Source organism: Ranitomeya variabilis, chromosome 7 (genome assembly GCF_051348905.1).
Source record: "Ranitomeya variabilis isolate aRanVar5 chromosome 7, aRanVar5.hap1, whole genome shotgun sequence".
Classification (NCBI taxonomy): Eukaryota; Metazoa; Chordata; class Amphibia; order Anura; family Dendrobatidae; genus Ranitomeya; species Ranitomeya variabilis.
In genome coordinates this window covers 240,748,585-240,765,465 of record NC_135238.1, presented here as the reverse complement: position 1 = coordinate 240,765,465, position 16,881 = coordinate 240,748,585, and the positions used below count along the sequence as shown (strand labels likewise).

The following is a 16,881-nucleotide window of genomic DNA, read 5'->3' as shown; positions in this document are numbered from 1 at the left end:
CACTGTTCTGCTGTTATATCATTTCTTACCCTCCAGAGCTGCACTCACTGTTCTGCTGTTATATCATTTCCTACCCTCCAGAGCTTCACTCACTGTTCTGCTGTTATATTATTTTTTACCCTCCAGAGCTGCGGTCACTGTTCTGCTGTTATATCATTTCCTACCCTCCAGAGCTTCACTCACTGTTCTGTTGTTATATTATTTCTTACCCTGCAGAGCTGCGGTCACTGTTCTGCTGTTATATTATTTCTTACCCTCCAGAGCTGCGGTCACTGTTCTGCTGTTATATCATTTCCTACCCTCCAGAGCTTCACTCACTGTTCTGTTGTTATATTATTTCTTACCCTGCAGAGCTGCGGTCACTGTTCTGCTGTTATATCATTTCTTACCCTCCAGAGCTGCACTCACTGTTCTGCTGTTATATTATTTCTTACCTTTGTGATGCAGTGACTCCTGTGGCAGCTAGGGGGCGCTGTGTGTGCTCCTTGGGATATGCATGGAGGCATATCTGTTGTGATAATGGTGGTAAAACAGTGACTGGCAGTGTTGTGAATGGCCGATATGTGTCGCAGAGGGAGTCTGCGTGGTAAGTCTGATGCAATGTTGTTGTTCTGGGACCTGTAGTCCCTCAAGAGTTTGTATAGTGGTAAGGGAGACTTACTAGGCTAGTTGTGTGAGATGGGTGGGACAAACTAGCCACACATGCACGCTCCCACCTGTGGGAGTGGTTAGTACTATAAAATGTGACTGAGGGATGGTCACATGGGCTCTGAGTGTGGATCTGAATGGTCTGTGCTGGAAGGTCCTGGAGAGCCCCATGTGTTGGGAGTGTCGGCTCCCTGAAGAGCACATGGCGGGGGCTCTGGACCTCGCACAGACCAGACTGTGGAACGGATGGAGATCCATGTTGTACTGACCGGGGTCAGAGTGAGAATGTCTGAAGGATGCCTCTGGTGAAGAGAGGTATCCGAGAACCTGTGCGGCAATGGCAGGTAACGAATGGAGATTCGTGTTGTACTGACTGGGGTCAGAGTGAGAATGTCGGAAGGATGCCTCTAAGGAAGAGAGGTATCCGAGAACCTGTGCGGCAATGGCAGGTAACGAATGGAGATTCGTGTTGTACTGACCGGGGTCAGAGTGAAAGAAAGAGAGAGACATTGTGTCTGGGGCACCTCTGAGGCCAAGAGGTGTCCAGGAACCCGTGAAGGTTGCCAACGGGTAACGGTCTGAAAACCGTGTGTAATGTTGACCGGGGTCAGAGACGAACTGTGGTAAAGTTGAATATGTCCAGATACTGTTCAAGCTGTTACTAAATTCCTGTGTATGTGGTTTATGTTGTGCAAAATAAACCTAAGAGACTGTGTTTTTGATAGAAAACCGTGCCTGAGTGCATTAATCCCGTGCCAAGCGAGTGTCCCCCAAGACACGTAGCAGGCGCTATGCTACACCCTCCAGAGCTGCACTCACTGTTCTGCTGTTATATCATTTCTCACCCTCCAGAGCTGCACTCCCTGTTCTGCTTGGCTTTCTGTTAGCTCTCGGGCTGCTCGTACCTAACATTCCTCTTCTTCTAGTTCATGTGCAGTAATATGGATCTGAGGAGTTGCCTCGCTGCTGAGTACAACGTCCCCCTGAACAGTGTGACCCCGTGTCTGGTGAGGAGCTCTGCCTTTAATTACAGCCTGTCTACTGAGGATGGATTCTGCGGGGACCCGACCCCCAACTGCAACTTCCCAGAGGTAAGATGTGATCCCTACTGATGGCACCTGGGGCTTTGTGAGGCCAGGGCATGAATTGTAATGTTCCTGGCCTGGTGTCTTCTGACAGTACTTCACCTCCTGCGTCCTGCTCAGCCTCCTGGCCTGCTCCGTCTTTCTCCAGATCAGCAGCATTGGGAAGCTCATCCTGATGCTGATCATCGAGCTTGTCTACGTCATTATCGTGGAGGTCCCGCAGGTGGCGCTGTTTGATAATGCAGATCTGCTGGTGGCAGCCAATGGGATGTGAGTATCAGTACTGGCGCTTCTATAAGAAGAGCTTGTGTGTTATCATCTGCAGTACATTGCTTGTGCTCCAGAGCAGCACTCACAATTCTACTGGCTTCAGAGCTGAAATCTCCCAGCATCACCTTTGGTCAGTGCCTGCAGAGATTGTCCTCGTGACTTGCAGTGGGTTGTGTCCGCGTTTCATAGGCGATGTAGTCACCTGATGTAGAGAACTATCTGCCCCCTGTATTATAGGCGCTGACTGACTGATAGGGGGGTCTGTTCACTGAGGGCCGACCGCTGCGCCTGTTCTGTGCGGCCGACCTCTGCGCCTGTTCTGTGCGGCCAACCGCTGTGCCTGTTCTGTGCGGCTGACTTCTGCGCCTGTTCTGTGCGGCCGACCGCTGCGCCTGTTCTGTGCGGCCGACCGCTGCGCCTGTTCTGTGCGGCCAACCTCTGCGCCTGTTCTGTGCGGCTGACTTCTGCGCCTGTTCTGTGCGGCCGACCGCTGCGCCTGTTCTGTGCGGCCGACCGCTGCGCCTGTTCTGTGCGGCCGACCTCTGCGCCTGTTCTGTGCGGCCGACCGCTGCGCCTGTTCTGTGCGGCCGACCTCTGCGCCTGTTCTGTGCGGCCGACCTCTGCGCCTGTTCTGTGCGGCCGACCGCTGGGCCTGTTCTGTGCGGCCGACCGCTGCGCCTGTTCTGTGCGGCTGACCGCTGAGCCTGTTCTGTGCGGCCGACCCCTGCGCCTGTTCTGTGCGGCCGACCGCTGTGCCTGTTCTGTGCTGCCGACCGCTGTGCCTGTTCTGTGCTGCCGACCGCTGCGCCTGTTCTGTGCTGCCGACCGCTGCGCCTGTTCTGTGCGGCCGACCGCTGCGCCTGTTCTGTGCGGCCGACCGCTGCGCCTGTTCTGTGCGGCCGACCGCTGCGCCTGTTCTGCGCGGCCGACCGCTGCGCCTGTTCTGTGTGGCCGACCGCTGCGCCTGTTCTGTGTGGCCGACCGCTGCGCCTGTTCTGTGTGGCCGACTGCTGCGCCTGTTCTGTGTGGCCGACCTCTGCGCCTGTTCTGTGCGGCCGACCTCTGCGCCTGTTCTGTGTGGCCGACCGCTGCGCCTGTTCTGTGTGGCCGACCGCTGCGCCTGTTCTGTGCTGCCGACCGCTGCGCCTGTTCTGTGCGGCCGACCGCTGCGCCTGTTCTGTGCGGCCGACCTCTGCGCCTGTTCTGTGTGGCCGACCGCTGCGCCTGTTCTGTGTGGCCGACCGCTGCGCCTGTTCTGTGCTGCCGACCGCTGCGCCTGTTCTGTGCGGCCGACCGCTGCGCCTGTTCTGTGCGGCTGACCGCTGCGCCTGTTCTGTGCGGCCGACCGCTGCGCCTGTTCTGTGCGGCCGACCACTGCTGTGTCAGGTTATATAGTGCAAATCGTGTCTTCAGAGAGGAAGAGGACTAGAACTCTAGCGCCACCTATAGGAAGTAGCAATCCGGGAAGTCGGTGTCGACCCTCCAACAAGCCTCATCACATGACTTAGGATAAAAGCCCAGAATCTCAATTAGCAGATATAGTGTTTCGGGGGCGCTGCCCCTCGTCAGTGCAAAGTGTGAGATCTGGTTTGGCTGGGTGAGAGGCGTCTGACCAGGATCTAAGGGGTACGCAAGGAGAAACATTACCCCGAGGATCCAGGTCATGTGATAGCTGTGAGGATGGCGCCATCTAGTGCTGGTAGCGCAGCGCTGCAGTGTGATGATCCGCGATCACCTGGTACTGATTGTCTTCTGCTTCTTCTCTTACAGCGAATTATCCAACTCCACCATGAACTGGTAAGAACCGCGGCCTCGTCTTCTGTCTGACTCTGAGGAGATCATTAGTACATTGTCATGGAAACATCTCCTTTTTATCCTAAAATTTACAAGTTTTTCCACTTTTGAAATGAAAATAAAGCAAACACAAGAGTGCATTAGGCTGGGTTCACATTGCGTTAAAGCAGCCCATTCAACACATGTGTAACACGGGCTTCGTTAACGCAAGTGCCGACATGCCATCGCGCTAGCGCAGATAGAGCTAGCAGATGCTCTATCTGCGGTGACGGAGCCGGAAACGCTGCAGCCCGCGTCCCAGGGTCCATCACTCAATGACGGCACATGGCTAGCGCACGCCCATTTTGGGCTTAATGGCAGCGGTAACTGACTGCTAGAACATAATGTGAACCCAGCCTTAGCCAAAAGATTCAATCTCTGACATTTTCTGCAGCGGATTTATTAGGAGAAGCGCACCTATTAGGGAGGTCAGTACTGACACACTGTAACAAGCTCCCAGCTGTGTGAGCAGGATTACATCAGGACAGGTTTCCAGAATGTTCTGTGTAACTTTTCTAGAATATCCCTTTGTTTGACTGCTGCCGGTTAATTCCCGGAGCATGGAGCACATGGGTCTTATAGGGGCGGCGGTGAGAGCTCATCCCACAGTCCAGCATCTAAACCTCTGGACATTGTGACTGTGCCCGCGGGGTGGTAATCCCACCACCTCCTCCGCTGTCATACTGATAGCGGCATTACTATCGTCAGTGGCCACGGCCCCAGATGAGGTCTCTTGTGTCTCCACAGCGCGGACGGCGTTCCCAGAGTCACCCTGAAGATCGCCACGCCCGTGATCATCAGCGTCTTCGTGCTGGCGCTCTACCTCCACGCTCAGCAGGTGGAGTCCACGGCCCGTCTGGACTTTCTATGGAAGCTGCAGGTACAGGATGGATGTATGGGGTCATGTCACTGGCCGCCCGAGGGCCACGGCGCCACTTTCTCTCCTGGATCTTGTGTCCACCTATCTTGTCTTCCAGGCCACCGAGGAGAAGGAGGAGATGGAGGAGCTGCAGGCCTACAACCGCCGCCTCCTGCACAACATTCTCCCCAAGGACGTGGCGGCGCACTTCCTGGCACGGGAGCGGCGGAACGACGAGCTGTATTACCAGTCCTGCGAGTGCGTGGCTGTCATGTTCGCATCCATCAGTAACTTCTCTGAATTCTACGTAGAACTTGAGGCCAACAACGAAGGCGTGGAGTGTCTGCGGCTTCTCAACGAGATCATCGCCGACTTCGATGAGGTGAGGCGGGAAGAGACGCGGCCATTTATCGCAGGTTGTTCTAGTTCCGAATTCTGTGCAAACTCTCCTGTGTGTGAACCAGTCCTAGAAATCCCTCCCAGTCACTACTCACATCCAGAGCTGCACCAACTGCTCTGCGATTAGTTTGCCCTGTGTGATCGCTGCCCTACGTCTCGCACAATACCTTGCAGCCGGGTGCAGACCCCCGTACTCCCACTGATCATGTACTCGCACGGCTGATGACGGATCTTTTTACAGATCATCAGTGAGGATGAGTTCCGGCAGCTGGAGAAGATCAAGACCATCGGCAGCACCTACATGGCGGCTTCAGGACTGAACGACACGACTTATGACAAGGCGGGAAAGTCGCACATCAAGGCGCTGGCGGATTATGCAATGAGACTGATGGATCAGATGAAATACATCAACGAGCACTCATTCAACAACTTCCAGATGAAAATCGGTGGGTACATTGGGGGAGGGGTGGGTACATTGGGGGAGGGGTGGGTACATTGGGGGAGGGGCGGGTGGGAGCTGCCAAATCCTCATCTCCTGTGTCCCTTCCCGCCGGCCCCGTCCCAGGCATTGCACAGTGGATTGGTTTTTCCTGGACTATTCTTTTGAGGTTTGAGTTGCGCTAGTCCTTCAAGCTGAAGCTGAGATTTAGGCTGCCGTTTGTCACATTGTTACACACTACCTGCCTGATTCAGTCGGTGGCGCTGCATCGGTCACGGGGCCACGGTTCCCTTCCTGCCTCTCTGTACTGAGCAGCCGACATACAGCAGCTCATATCTCCGCTTCCCCAATCTCTGAGTGTCCAGATATTCTGCGCGGAATAATGGGCGACAGCTGGCAGCGGTAGATAAAGCGTGGGCACCACACGCCCAATATCGCATGACGCTGACATCGGCTGTCTTCTTCAGGACTGAACATCGGGCCCGTGGTTGCTGGTGTCATAGGAGCTCGTAAACCCCAGTACGATATTTGGGGGAACACCGTCAATGTGGCGAGTCGCATGGACAGCACCGGCGTCCCTGAGCGGATTCAGGTGGGTGATGGCACTGGACCCTCCACGCGCTGCTGAGGTTTGGATGCTTTCTGCTCCTTTGCTCAATGCTGCTGTTGCGTTTCAGGTCACCGCTGATCTCCAGCAGGTCCTGGCTGCCTGTAATTACTCGCTGGAGTGCCGAGGGGTGGTCAAAGTGAAAGGCAAAGGCGAGATGACCACCTATTTTCTAAATGAAGGACCTTCGAGCAGTTAGCGATGCAGGAAAATCTCGGCTACCACAGTGCACTGATATATGTCCACCGTACCCGTCGGCGAGGAGCCACGCGACCCAGGAGCTCCGTCAGGCTGACGGCGATCGACCAAAGATAATGACGAAGGTATAAACTACTGCGCCGGAGACGAGCGGAGGAAGGAAATATTTATTGAAACGACTCATTGATTTCCTCTATGAAGGAAGGAATGTATTACGGTACCAGACCGACGGCAATGTACATGGCGGACTAGAAATGAATCGAAACGCGTCACAACCGTCCTGCGGCCTTTTCCTTGTGACCGGACCCCGTCATAGGAATGTTCTCACTACCTGACACCCCACGTGGCAGGACACAAATCTCTATTTATTGCTAGAGTGCGATGAGGCCACGCTGTGGGTGCGTGCCGGCGTCTCCTCCCCGTGGTGGGTGCTGCCAGGGTCACTTTAGGGCCGTGCCCTGGACCCGCCATGAGATCTGCACCTTTTTGTAATTTTATTTTGTAATATTATAGTGGAAGATCTAGAAAAAAAACAAACCAGAGGATATATTTTGTAAATTCTATACAAGGCTGATGCCGAGTGATCGGAGCACACAGCGCATTTCCGTCCAGGATCAATCCAGTCGCTTCTTGTTTCCCAGGCCTGGCAGTTTCACGAGCAGCGCGGTATACTGCAGAATGTAAGTGCTCCCCGAATACTGCCATTATCGGCACGGACAGGGCCGATCGCTACGGGGGCAGGTTTTGTTATCGGCGTGGATGGAGCCGATTGTTACGGGGGCAGGTTTTGTTATCGGCGTGGATGGAGCTGATCGTTACGGGGGCAGGTTTTGTTATCGGCGCGGACGGGGCCAATTGTTACGGGGGCAGGTTACGCTATCAGCGCGGACGGGGCCAATTGTTACGGGGGCAGGTTACGCTATCAGCGCGGACGGGGCCAATTGTTACGGGGGCAGGTTACGCTATCAGCGCGGACGGGGCCAATTGTTACGGGGGCAGGTTACGCTATCGGCTCGGACGGGGCCAATTGTTACGGGGGCAGGTTACGCTATCGGCGTGGATGGAGCCGATTGTTATGGGGGCAGGTTTTTTTATCGGCGTGGACGGGGGCAGGTTACATGAACGACGCGCTCGGTGTCTGCTCTCAGAATGTAGATCAGACAGCACCTGACAAAGTGCTGGGAAGCCGGGTGATGCACTTGGCTTTGTACCATCTGATTTCTGCCACCGAACAATTGCATTGCTTTTTTTTTTTACAATCACTTTTTTGTGTTGCAAGCCACGAAAATGCAGCAAGCCCTAAACACGAACGCGTTTCCAAATGCAAATCTGAATAGTTAAGCCCTCATTCACATTTATGTATCGCCTGATGGTGTAATGAAACAGTGGCTCACGTTACCGCAGCTCGTGGAGGGCGGCTGTCGGGACACTGACTGGTATCTGTGTAGCAGCTGCTTCTGGAGGAATGGCGCAGTTATTTTTGTAAATCTCACAGGTCCTCTGCTGTGTCCTCTTGTCCTTCACGGTGTCGTCTTGTCCTGCTGGCAGTGACGGGGTTATGGCGCTGGTCGTATATCGTCTTCCCGTGAAGCTGCCCGGTCTTTCCATGTCGGAGACGCATTCACATAAATCTGCAGAAACCTTTGTTATATTATTTATAATTCACTCAGTTAAACACTTCCATCTGCGCCACACCCACATTGTTACATGAGACCCCCCAGGTCCCGTACCCTCCGCACTGTGCTCGCGGGCCTCGCCTACATTGGTACATGGAGACCCCCCAGGTCCCGTACCCTCCACACTGTGCTCGCGGGCCTCACCCACATTGGTACATGGAGATCCCCCAGGTCCCGTACCCTCCGCACTGTGCTCGCGGGCCTCACCCACATTGGTACATGGAGATCCCCAGGTCCCGTACCCTCCGCACTGTGCCTGCGGGCCTCGCCCACATTGGTACATGCAGACCCCCCAGCTCCCGTACCCTCCGCACTGTGCCTGCGGGCCTCGCCCACATTGGTACATGCAGACCCCCCAGCTCCCGTACCCTCCGCACTGTGCTCACAGGCCACACCCACATTGTTACATGGAGACCCCCCAGGTCCGTACCCTCCACACTGTGCTCGTGGGCCTCGCCCACATTGTTACATGGAGACCCCCCAGGTCCCGTACCCTCCGCACTGTGCTCGCGGGCCACACCCACATTGTTACATGGAGACCCCCCAGGTCCGTACCCTCCGCACTGTGCTCGCGGGCCTCACCCACATTGGTACATGCAGACCCCCCAGCTCCCATACCCTCCGCACTGTGCCTGCAGGTCTCACCTACATTGTTACATGCAGACCCCCCAGGTCCCGTACCCTCCGCACTGTGCTCACGGGCCTCACCCACATTAGTACATGGAGACCACCCAGGTCCCGTACCCTCCGCACTGTGCCTGCGGGCCTCACCCACATTGATACATGCAGACCACCCAGGTCCCGTACCCTCCGCACTGTGCCTGCGGGCCTCACCTACATTGATACATGCAGACCACCCAGGTCCCGTACCCTCCGCACTGTGCTCGCGGGCCTCACCTACATTGGTACATGGAGACCCCCCAGGTCCCGTACACTCCACACTGTGCTCGCGGGCCTCACCCACATTAGTACATGGAGACCACCCAGGTCCCGTACCCTCCGCACTGTGCCTGCGGGCCTCACCTACATTGTTACATGGAGACCCCCCAGGTCCCGTACCCTCCGCACTGTGCTCACGGGCTTCACCCACATTGTTACATGCAGACCCCCCAGGTCCGTACCCTCCGCACTGTGCTCACGGGCCTCACCCACATTGTTACATGCAGACCCCCCAGATCCGTACCCTCCGCACTGTGCTCACGGGCCTCACCCACATTGTTACATGCAGACCCCCCAGGTCCGTACCCTCCGCACTGTGCTCACGGGCCTCACCCACATTGTTACATGCAGACCCCCCAGATCCGTACCCTCCGCACTGTGCTCACGGGCCTCACCCACATTGTTACATGCAGACCCCCCAGGTCCGTACCCTCCGCACTGTGCTCACGGGCCTCACCCACATTGTTACATGCAGACCCCCCAGATCCGTACCCTCCGCACTGTGCTCACGGGCCTCACCTACATTGGTACATGGAGACCCCCCAGGTCCCGTACCCTCCGCACTGTGCTCGCGGGCCTCACCTACATTGGTACATGGAGACCCCCCAGGTCCCGTACCCTCCGCACTGTGCTCGCGGGCCTCACCTACATTGGTACATGGAGACCCCCCAGGTCCCGTACCCTCCGCACTGTGCTCGCGGGCCTCACCTACATTGGTACATGGAGACCCCCCAGGTCCCGTACCCTCCGCACTGTGCTCGCGGGCCTCACCTACATTGGTACATGGAGACCCCCCAGGTCCCGTACACTCCACACTGTGCTCGCGGGCCTCACCCACATTAGTACATGGAGACCACCCAGGTCCCGTACCCTCCGCACTGTGCCTGCGGGCCTCACCTACATTGTTACATGGAGACCCCCCAGGTCCCGTACCCTCCGCACTGTGCTCACGGGCCTCACCCACATTGTTACATGCAGACCCCCCAGGTCCGTACCCTCCGCACTGTGCTCACGGGCCTCACCCACATTGTTACATGCAGACCCCCCAGATCCGTACCCTCCGCACTGTGCTCACGGGCCTCACCCACATTGTTACATGCAGACCCCCCAGATCCGTACCCTCCGCACTGTGCTCACGGGCCTCACCCACATTGGCGACGTCTTTTGTTTATCATTTGGTGCAGCGTTGATTTCCCATGGAAACTAAACATCTACATTAAATGCTGTTTTACTGCTGTCCTGGTGGTTTATTTGTGGGTCGGGGGGAGGATGCTCTGCAGGACCCCCGCTGCCTGTAGGACCCCCGCTGCCTGTAGGACCACTGCTGCCTGCACATTAAATAGACCTACTGCAGTCCCATCCAGAGCTGCATTTATAGTTGTGCTCCTAACTACCTGTCCGTGCTGTGTATATAACAGTGCACCACCGAAGATCATTCTCTATATAATGAACCAGCAGGGGGCAGCGGTGTACAGAGAACCAGCAGAATGGTGAATTCAGCTCCGGAGGTAATTGGAGAGGATAAGAAGGAACTCCTGCCCTACACAACATAACTAAAGCCACAAGGAAGGATGGTTCGATGGCAGGCAACATCAGCCTCCATTATGGCAGAGACATCTGTGAGATGAAATATTCAGTCTTTAGGCCCAGGTTGTACCAGTCATTTGAAGAGGCGGCTCCATCAAAGATGGGGGACTGACCCTTCACCCCATAACATTGATCCTGCAGGTAGTCACCATCTCACAGGGCTCCGTCATATAAAGGGCAGACAGCCATCCATGACTAAAACTTTCTGATACAGGAAAGATATATGTCTTTGTACCGTGTTAGCCAGTAGATAGAATAATATTTGGAATTGAGAGTCCTCAGTGGTTGAAAACTTTTAATGGCTAACTGAAAAGATGGTAACAAATTGCAGCTTTCGAGACTCCTGAGGCCTCTTCATCAGGAATAGACTAATACAAATTCTGAAGAATCACATATTTATACACAGCACAGTACAGATAAACAGTTGTGTCCATAAATATTGGAACAGTTCATAGATAAGGAAGTCTTAATGTTTTATTGTCCTCTGATTGGGGTCTGGTTCTATGTTGTGATGCCCCCACAAGGTCTGAGGAGCAAATTCCTTAATTGATGTAGAAAGACATAAATCCATGCGACACATTCATTCCTGCACTGAGAGTGTCACAGGTCATCATCAGCTTATATTCCCAGACTCTTCTGTCTCTCTGAGATTTGAAGTTACCCTTTAATACAAGTAATCTCATGTCCATCGTGCTGTGATCAGGGAGATAAAAATGTTTGGCCACAGGTACATCTATTCTTTTTTCTCTTATTGTTTGGCGGTGATAATTTACCCTTGTTCTCAGTTTCTGCCCTGTCTCCCCCCACATACAGACCCCGAGCTGGACACTTGGTACAAATAATTAGGTACATGATGTGATGCAGCTGAAAGTACCTGGGATCTTGTAGTCCTGATGTGAGTTGGGATCTTTATCTTGTCCGTGGTCATTATAAATGGACAGGTTTTACATTTTTACATTTTTTCTGGTTGCAGGGAAAGGTACCTGCAGCTGTTGGAGAGGACAGGGAGCTCCTGACAATGATGCTTCTTAGATTTGGGGGCTGCGTAAAACACAGTAGTGGGGGGTCTGGAAAAATGGATTGTAAGCAGCATCTTTTTGTAGTAAAGGTTGTAATTTACTTGCAGTTCCTCCAGATTTGGATTGTAGATGACTACTAGAGGCACCCGGTTATTTTCTTCTTTAGCTTTGTAATGTAGCAGGTGATTCCTTGATATTCTGGTGGCTCTTGTGATCTGGCTTTCAATTGTTCTTGGATGGCAGCCCTGATTCAAAAAGGTCTTTCTGAGGTGACCAAGGTGTTCATCCCTGTCCATGGGATTGGAACATATAGGATTGTATCTGATGGCTTGGCTGTAGACAATAGAGAGACAGGGCAAAAACTGAGAACAAGGATAAATTCTCACTGCCGTACAATAAGAGAAAAAAATAATTGATCGACCTGTGGCCAAACATTTTTGTATGCCTGATCATAGCACAATGGACCTGAAATTACTTGTATTGAAAGGTAGCTTCAAATCTCAGAGAGACAGGAGAATCTGGGAGTATAAACTTATGACGACCTTTGACACACACAGTGCAGGAATGAATGTGCAGCATGGATTTATGTCTTTTTACATCAATTAAGGAATTTGCACTTTAGACCTTATGGAGCATCATAACACAGAACCAGACCCCAATCAGGACCATAAAACATTCACTCCTTATCTACGAACTGTTCCAATATTTGCACCTGAGTGCAAGCCCGCACTCCCACAGGTGATTCCCAGCCAGCACTCCAGCAGGTGATTCCCGGCCGCCCGCCCTCCAGTAGGTGATTCCCAGCCGCCCGCCCTCCAGTAGGTGATTCCCAGCTGCCCGCCCTCCAGCAGGTGATTCCCGGCCGCCCGCACTCCAGCAGGTGATTCCCGGCCGCCCGCACTCCCACAGGTGATTCCCAGCCAGCACTCCAGCAGGTGATTCCCGGCCGCCCGCCCTCCAGTAGGTGATTCCCAGCCGCCCGCCCTCCAGCAGGTGATTCCCGGCCGCCCGCACTCCAGCAGGTGATTCCCGGCCGCCCGCCCTCCAGCAGGTGATTCCCGGCCGCCCGCACTCCAGCAGGTGATTCCCGGCCGCCCGCCCTCCAGCAGGTGATTCCCGGCCGCCCGCCCTCCAGCAGGTGATTCCCGGCCGCCCGCACTCCAGCAGGTGATTCCCGGCCGCCCGCACTCCAGCAGGTGATCCTGCCAGCCCTCCAGCAGGTGATTCCCTGCCCACACTCCAGCAGGTGATTCCTGGCCGGCACTCCAGCAGTTGATTCCTGGCCGCCCGCCCTCCAGCAGGTGATCCTGCCAGCCCTCCAGCAGGTGATTCCCGGCCGGCACTCCAGCAGGTGATTCCCGGCCGCCCGCCCTCCAGCAGGTGATTCCCGGCCCGCACTCCAGCAGGTGATTCCTGGCCGCCCACCCTCCAGCAGGTGATCCCGGCCCGCCCTCCAGCAGGTGATCCCGGCCCGCACTCCAGCAGGTGATCCCGGCCCGCACTCCAGCAGGGGATCCCGGCCCGCACTCCAGCAGGTGATCCCGGCCCGCACTCCAGCAGGTGATTCCTGGCCGCCCACCCTCCAGCAGGTGATCCCGGCCCGCACTCCAGCAGGTGATTCCCGGCCCGCACTCCAGCAGGTGATTCCCGGCCCGCACTCCAGCAGGTGATCCCAGCCCGAACTCCAGCAGGTGATCCTGCCAGCACTCTAATCGTCACTGATCGATCCTAAAACTGACAATCCATCTGCCATGCCAGATTAATGGTGAATGGTAGTAAAGTTCTGCAGTGCATGCGCCCCATACAGATGTCTGAGAGCTAGCAGGAAAGCAGCAGATGGTTGCGACTACTGACAACGACATGATGATCAGGTGAAGCAGGAAAACTGATTGGATAATGGGGTGAAGGATGGCAAAAAACGCTGTCGATCCCTCCCCAAGAGAGTACGGGAGCAGTGATTGCAAGCCTGGCGCAGTCCCACGTAAATAAGTCCTTGTCCTTACTTGAGCAAGCAAAAGTTCTGAAACTGTAATAAACTTTACAAAACCAAAGAAAAGACAACGTGTGCATATACCCTAATGAAAATAAAAAAGCAAGTGCATTAAAAAACATAAGGCCCCGTCTCACACAGCGACGCTGCAGCGATACAGACAACGATGCTGATCACTGCAGCGTCGGTGTGGTCGCTGGGGAGCTGTCACACAGACCGCTCTCTCCAGCGACCAACGGTCAGAGGAATGACTTCGGCATCGTTGAAACTGTCTTCAACGATGCTGATGTCCCCCTGCAGCACCCGGGTAACCAGGGTAAACATCGGGTTACTAAGCGCAGGGCCGCGCTTAGTAACCCGATGTTTACCCTGGTTACCAGCGTAAATGTAAAAAAAAACAAACAGTACATACTCACCATCTGATGTCAGGTCCCTTGGCGTCTGCTTCCCGCTCTGACTGAGCCGCCGTACAGTGAGAGCAGAGCGCAGCGGTGACGTCACTCCTGCGCTCTCACTTTACGGCGGCTCAGTCAGAGCAGGAAGCTGACGCCAAGGGACCTGACGGACATCAGATGGTGAGTATGTACTGTTTGTTTTTTTTTACATTTACGCTGGTAACCAGGGTAAACATCGGGTTACTAAGCGCGGCCCTGCGCTTAGTAACCCGATGTTTACCCTGGTTACCAGTGAAGACATCGCTGGATCAGTGTCACACACACCGATTCAGCGATGTCAGCGGGACCTCAACGACCAAAAAAAGGTCCAGGCCATTCCGACACGACCAGCGATCTCGCAGCAGGGGCCTGATCGCTGGTACGTGTCACACATAGCGAGATCGCTACTGAGGTCGCTGTTGCGTCACAAAACTTGTGACTCAGCAGCGATCTCGCTATGTGAGACGGGGCCTATAGGGTGTTTAGTAAACACAGTTTTTGACTTTAAAAAAAAAAAAAGCATAAAGCTGTCCCACCGCGTCAAGGTGAACCCAACTGGGACAGGAACTACACTCTAATGTTAACACCTACATGCTTTCACATCATGCATGTTTTCAGGTCATACTCCGGCTCAGTTTTCTGTTTTTCTTATGTAATAAACTTTGTGCTTGAATTCTTCCGTGTTGTCAGGATCCTTGCTTGCTGTCAGTGAACAGGGCATTAATGTAAAACACACAGCTTGCAGGTGATGCGCCGCTGTCGCTCCTCTGGTCGGCGTCTTATGTCAGAATTTCACACTGGGACAAAGTCAGAACAGAATAGTTTTATTTGTTAGAAACGGAATAAGAATAGACTGCCTCACAAAGGCAATAACTCCGGGGCAGGCAGCGGTACGCAGCCCCGCCGCCAACACACGGCTGGCACTGGACGCAAAAAAAAAAAGGCAGATGTTAAGGAGACCGACCACTTCTTCCAGCAGCGCAGTGGACGGTGCCAGGGTCAGACGTTATAATCGGGAGATTTACTCTCTGGCTGCCGCAGTCGGATCTGGAGAGTTGTGAAAGCTCCGACCGTGACGTGGAAGAAGAGCTGCCACAGATTACGCAGCTCATGTAGGTACATGTTACACAGACAGATCAGACCGAACGCCAGGAATGACTTCATGTTCCTCCAGCTGGTGCTGTACACAAACAGGTAACACTGCAAGAGACAAAGCGGCTGACACCTGCGACAGTGCAGGAAATAGCACAAAGCATAGCGCAACAGAACATATATCTGTACACAGGGAGCTCCCCCTAGTGGTGGCTGCAGACAGGATCTTATCATGTATCTCTGTATATAGGGAGCTCCCCCTAGTGGTGGCTCCAGACAGGATGTTATCAGGTATCTCTGTATACAGGGAGCTCCCCCTAGTGGTGGCTGCAGACAGGATCTTATCATGTATCTCTGTATATAGGGAGCTCCCCCTAGTGGTGGCTCCAGACAGGATCTTATCATGTATCTCTGTATACAGGGAGCTCCCCCTAGTGATGGCTGCAGACAGGATGTTATCATGTATCTCTGTATACAGGGAGCTCCCCCTAGTGGTGACTGCAGACAGGATCTTATCATGTATCTCTGTATATAGGGAGCTCCCCCTAGTGGTGGGTGCAGACAGGATCTTATCATGTATCTGTATACAGGGAGCTCCCCCTAGTGGTGACTGCAGACAGGATCTTATCATGTATCTCTGTATATAGGGAGCTCCCCCTAGTGGTGACTGCAGACAGGATCTTATCATGTATCTCTGTATACAGGGAGCTCCCCCTAGTGGTGGCTGCAGACAGGATCTTATCATGTATCTCTGTATACAGGGAGCTCCCCCTAGTGGTGGCTGCAGACAGGATCTTATCATGTATCTCTGTATACAGGGAGCTCCCCCTAGTGGTGGCTGCAGACAGGATCTTATCATGTATCTCTGTATACAGGGAGCTCCCCCTAGTGGTGACTGCAGACAGGATCTTATCATGTATCTCTGTATACAGGGAGCTCCCCCTAGTGGTGACTGCAGACAGGATCTTATCATGTATCTCTGTATACAGGGAGCTCCCCCTAGTGGTGGCTACAGACAGGATCTTATCATGTATCTCTGTATACAGGGAGCTCCTCCTAGTGGTGACTGCAGACAGGATCTTATCATGTATCTCTGTATACAGGGAGCTCCCCCTAGTGGTGGCTGCAGACAGGATCTTATCATATATCTCTGTATACAGGGAGCTCCCCCTAGTGGTGGCTGCAGACAGGATCTTATCATGTATCTCTGTATACAGGGAGCTCCCCCTAGTGGTGACTGCAGACAGGATCTTATCATGTATCTCTGTATACAGGGAGCTCCCCCTAGTGGTGACTGCAGACAGGATCTTATCATGTATCTCTGTATACAGGGAGCTCCCCCTAGTGGTGACTGCAGACAGGATCTTATCATGTATCTCTGTATACAGGGAGCTCCCCCTAGTGGTGGCTGCAGACAGGATCTTATCATGTATCTCTGCATACAGGGAGCTCCCCCTAGTGGTGGCTGCAGACAGGATCTTATCATGTATCTCTGTATACAGGGAGCTCCTCCTAGTGGTGACTGCAGACAGGATCTTATCATGTATCTCTGTATACAGGGAGCTCCCCCTAGTGGTGGCTGCAGACAGGATCTTATCATGTATCTCTGTATACAGGGAGCTCCCCCTAGTGGTGGCTGCAGACAGGATCTTATCATGTATCTCTGTATACAGGGAGCTCCCCCTAGTGGTGGCTGCAGACAGGATCTTATCATGTATCTCTGTATACAGGGAGCTCCCCCTAGTGGTGACTGCAGACAGGATCTTATCATGTATCTCTGTATACAGGGAGCTCCCCCTAGTGGTG

The 16,881-nt window shown here is 54.0% G+C and overlaps 2 protein-coding genes and 1 long non-coding RNA gene across 4 annotated transcripts in view; 2 read left to right on the top strand and 1 right to left on the bottom strand.

Annotated features, from left to right (window-relative positions):
• The window catches only part of ADCY5 (adenylate cyclase 5), a 157,826-nt gene extending 150,089 nt beyond the window's left edge, over positions 1–7,737 (top strand). The window contains exons 14-22 of one of the 2 annotated variants that reach the window (XR_013217884.1): positions 1,575–1,739; positions 1,828–2,003; positions 3,774–3,800; positions 4,584–4,716; positions 4,814–5,077; positions 5,336–5,540; positions 6,001–6,125; positions 6,211–7,122; positions 7,166–7,737. Coding sequence is in view for 1 of the 2 variants with exons in the window: in XM_077273313.1 (XP_077129428.1) it covers positions 1,575–1,739; positions 1,828–2,003; positions 3,774–3,800; positions 4,584–4,716; positions 4,814–5,077; positions 5,336–5,540; positions 6,001–6,125; positions 6,211–6,339 (1,224 nt within the window). In the remaining variant the exon portion in view is untranslated. Of the gene's footprint in view, positions 1–1,574; positions 1,740–1,827; positions 2,004–3,773; positions 3,801–4,583; positions 4,717–4,813; positions 5,078–5,335; positions 5,541–6,000; positions 6,126–6,210 lie in introns of both variants that reach the window. The other variant, XM_077273313.1, reaches the window with a different exon arrangement.
• Positions 7,738–7,742: 5 nt separating this feature from the next.
• LOC143784742 (uncharacterized) lies at positions 7,743–10,188 on the top strand. The gene is made up of 2 exons (XR_013217885.1): positions 7,743–8,026; positions 8,403–10,188. It is a non-coding gene; the product is annotated as an uncharacterized LOC143784742 (long non-coding RNA).
• A 4,603-nt stretch (positions 10,189–14,791) lies between these two features.
• SEC22A (SEC22 homolog A, vesicle trafficking protein) overlaps positions 14,792–16,881 on the bottom strand; it is a 40,339-nt gene continuing 38,249 nt past the window's right edge. Inside the window, exon 7 of the mRNA XM_077273312.1 lies at positions 14,792–15,183. Coding sequence (XP_077129427.1) covers positions 14,983–15,183 — 201 coding nt within the window. The 3' untranslated portion in view covers positions 14,792–14,982. The remainder of the gene's footprint in view (positions 15,184–16,881) is intronic.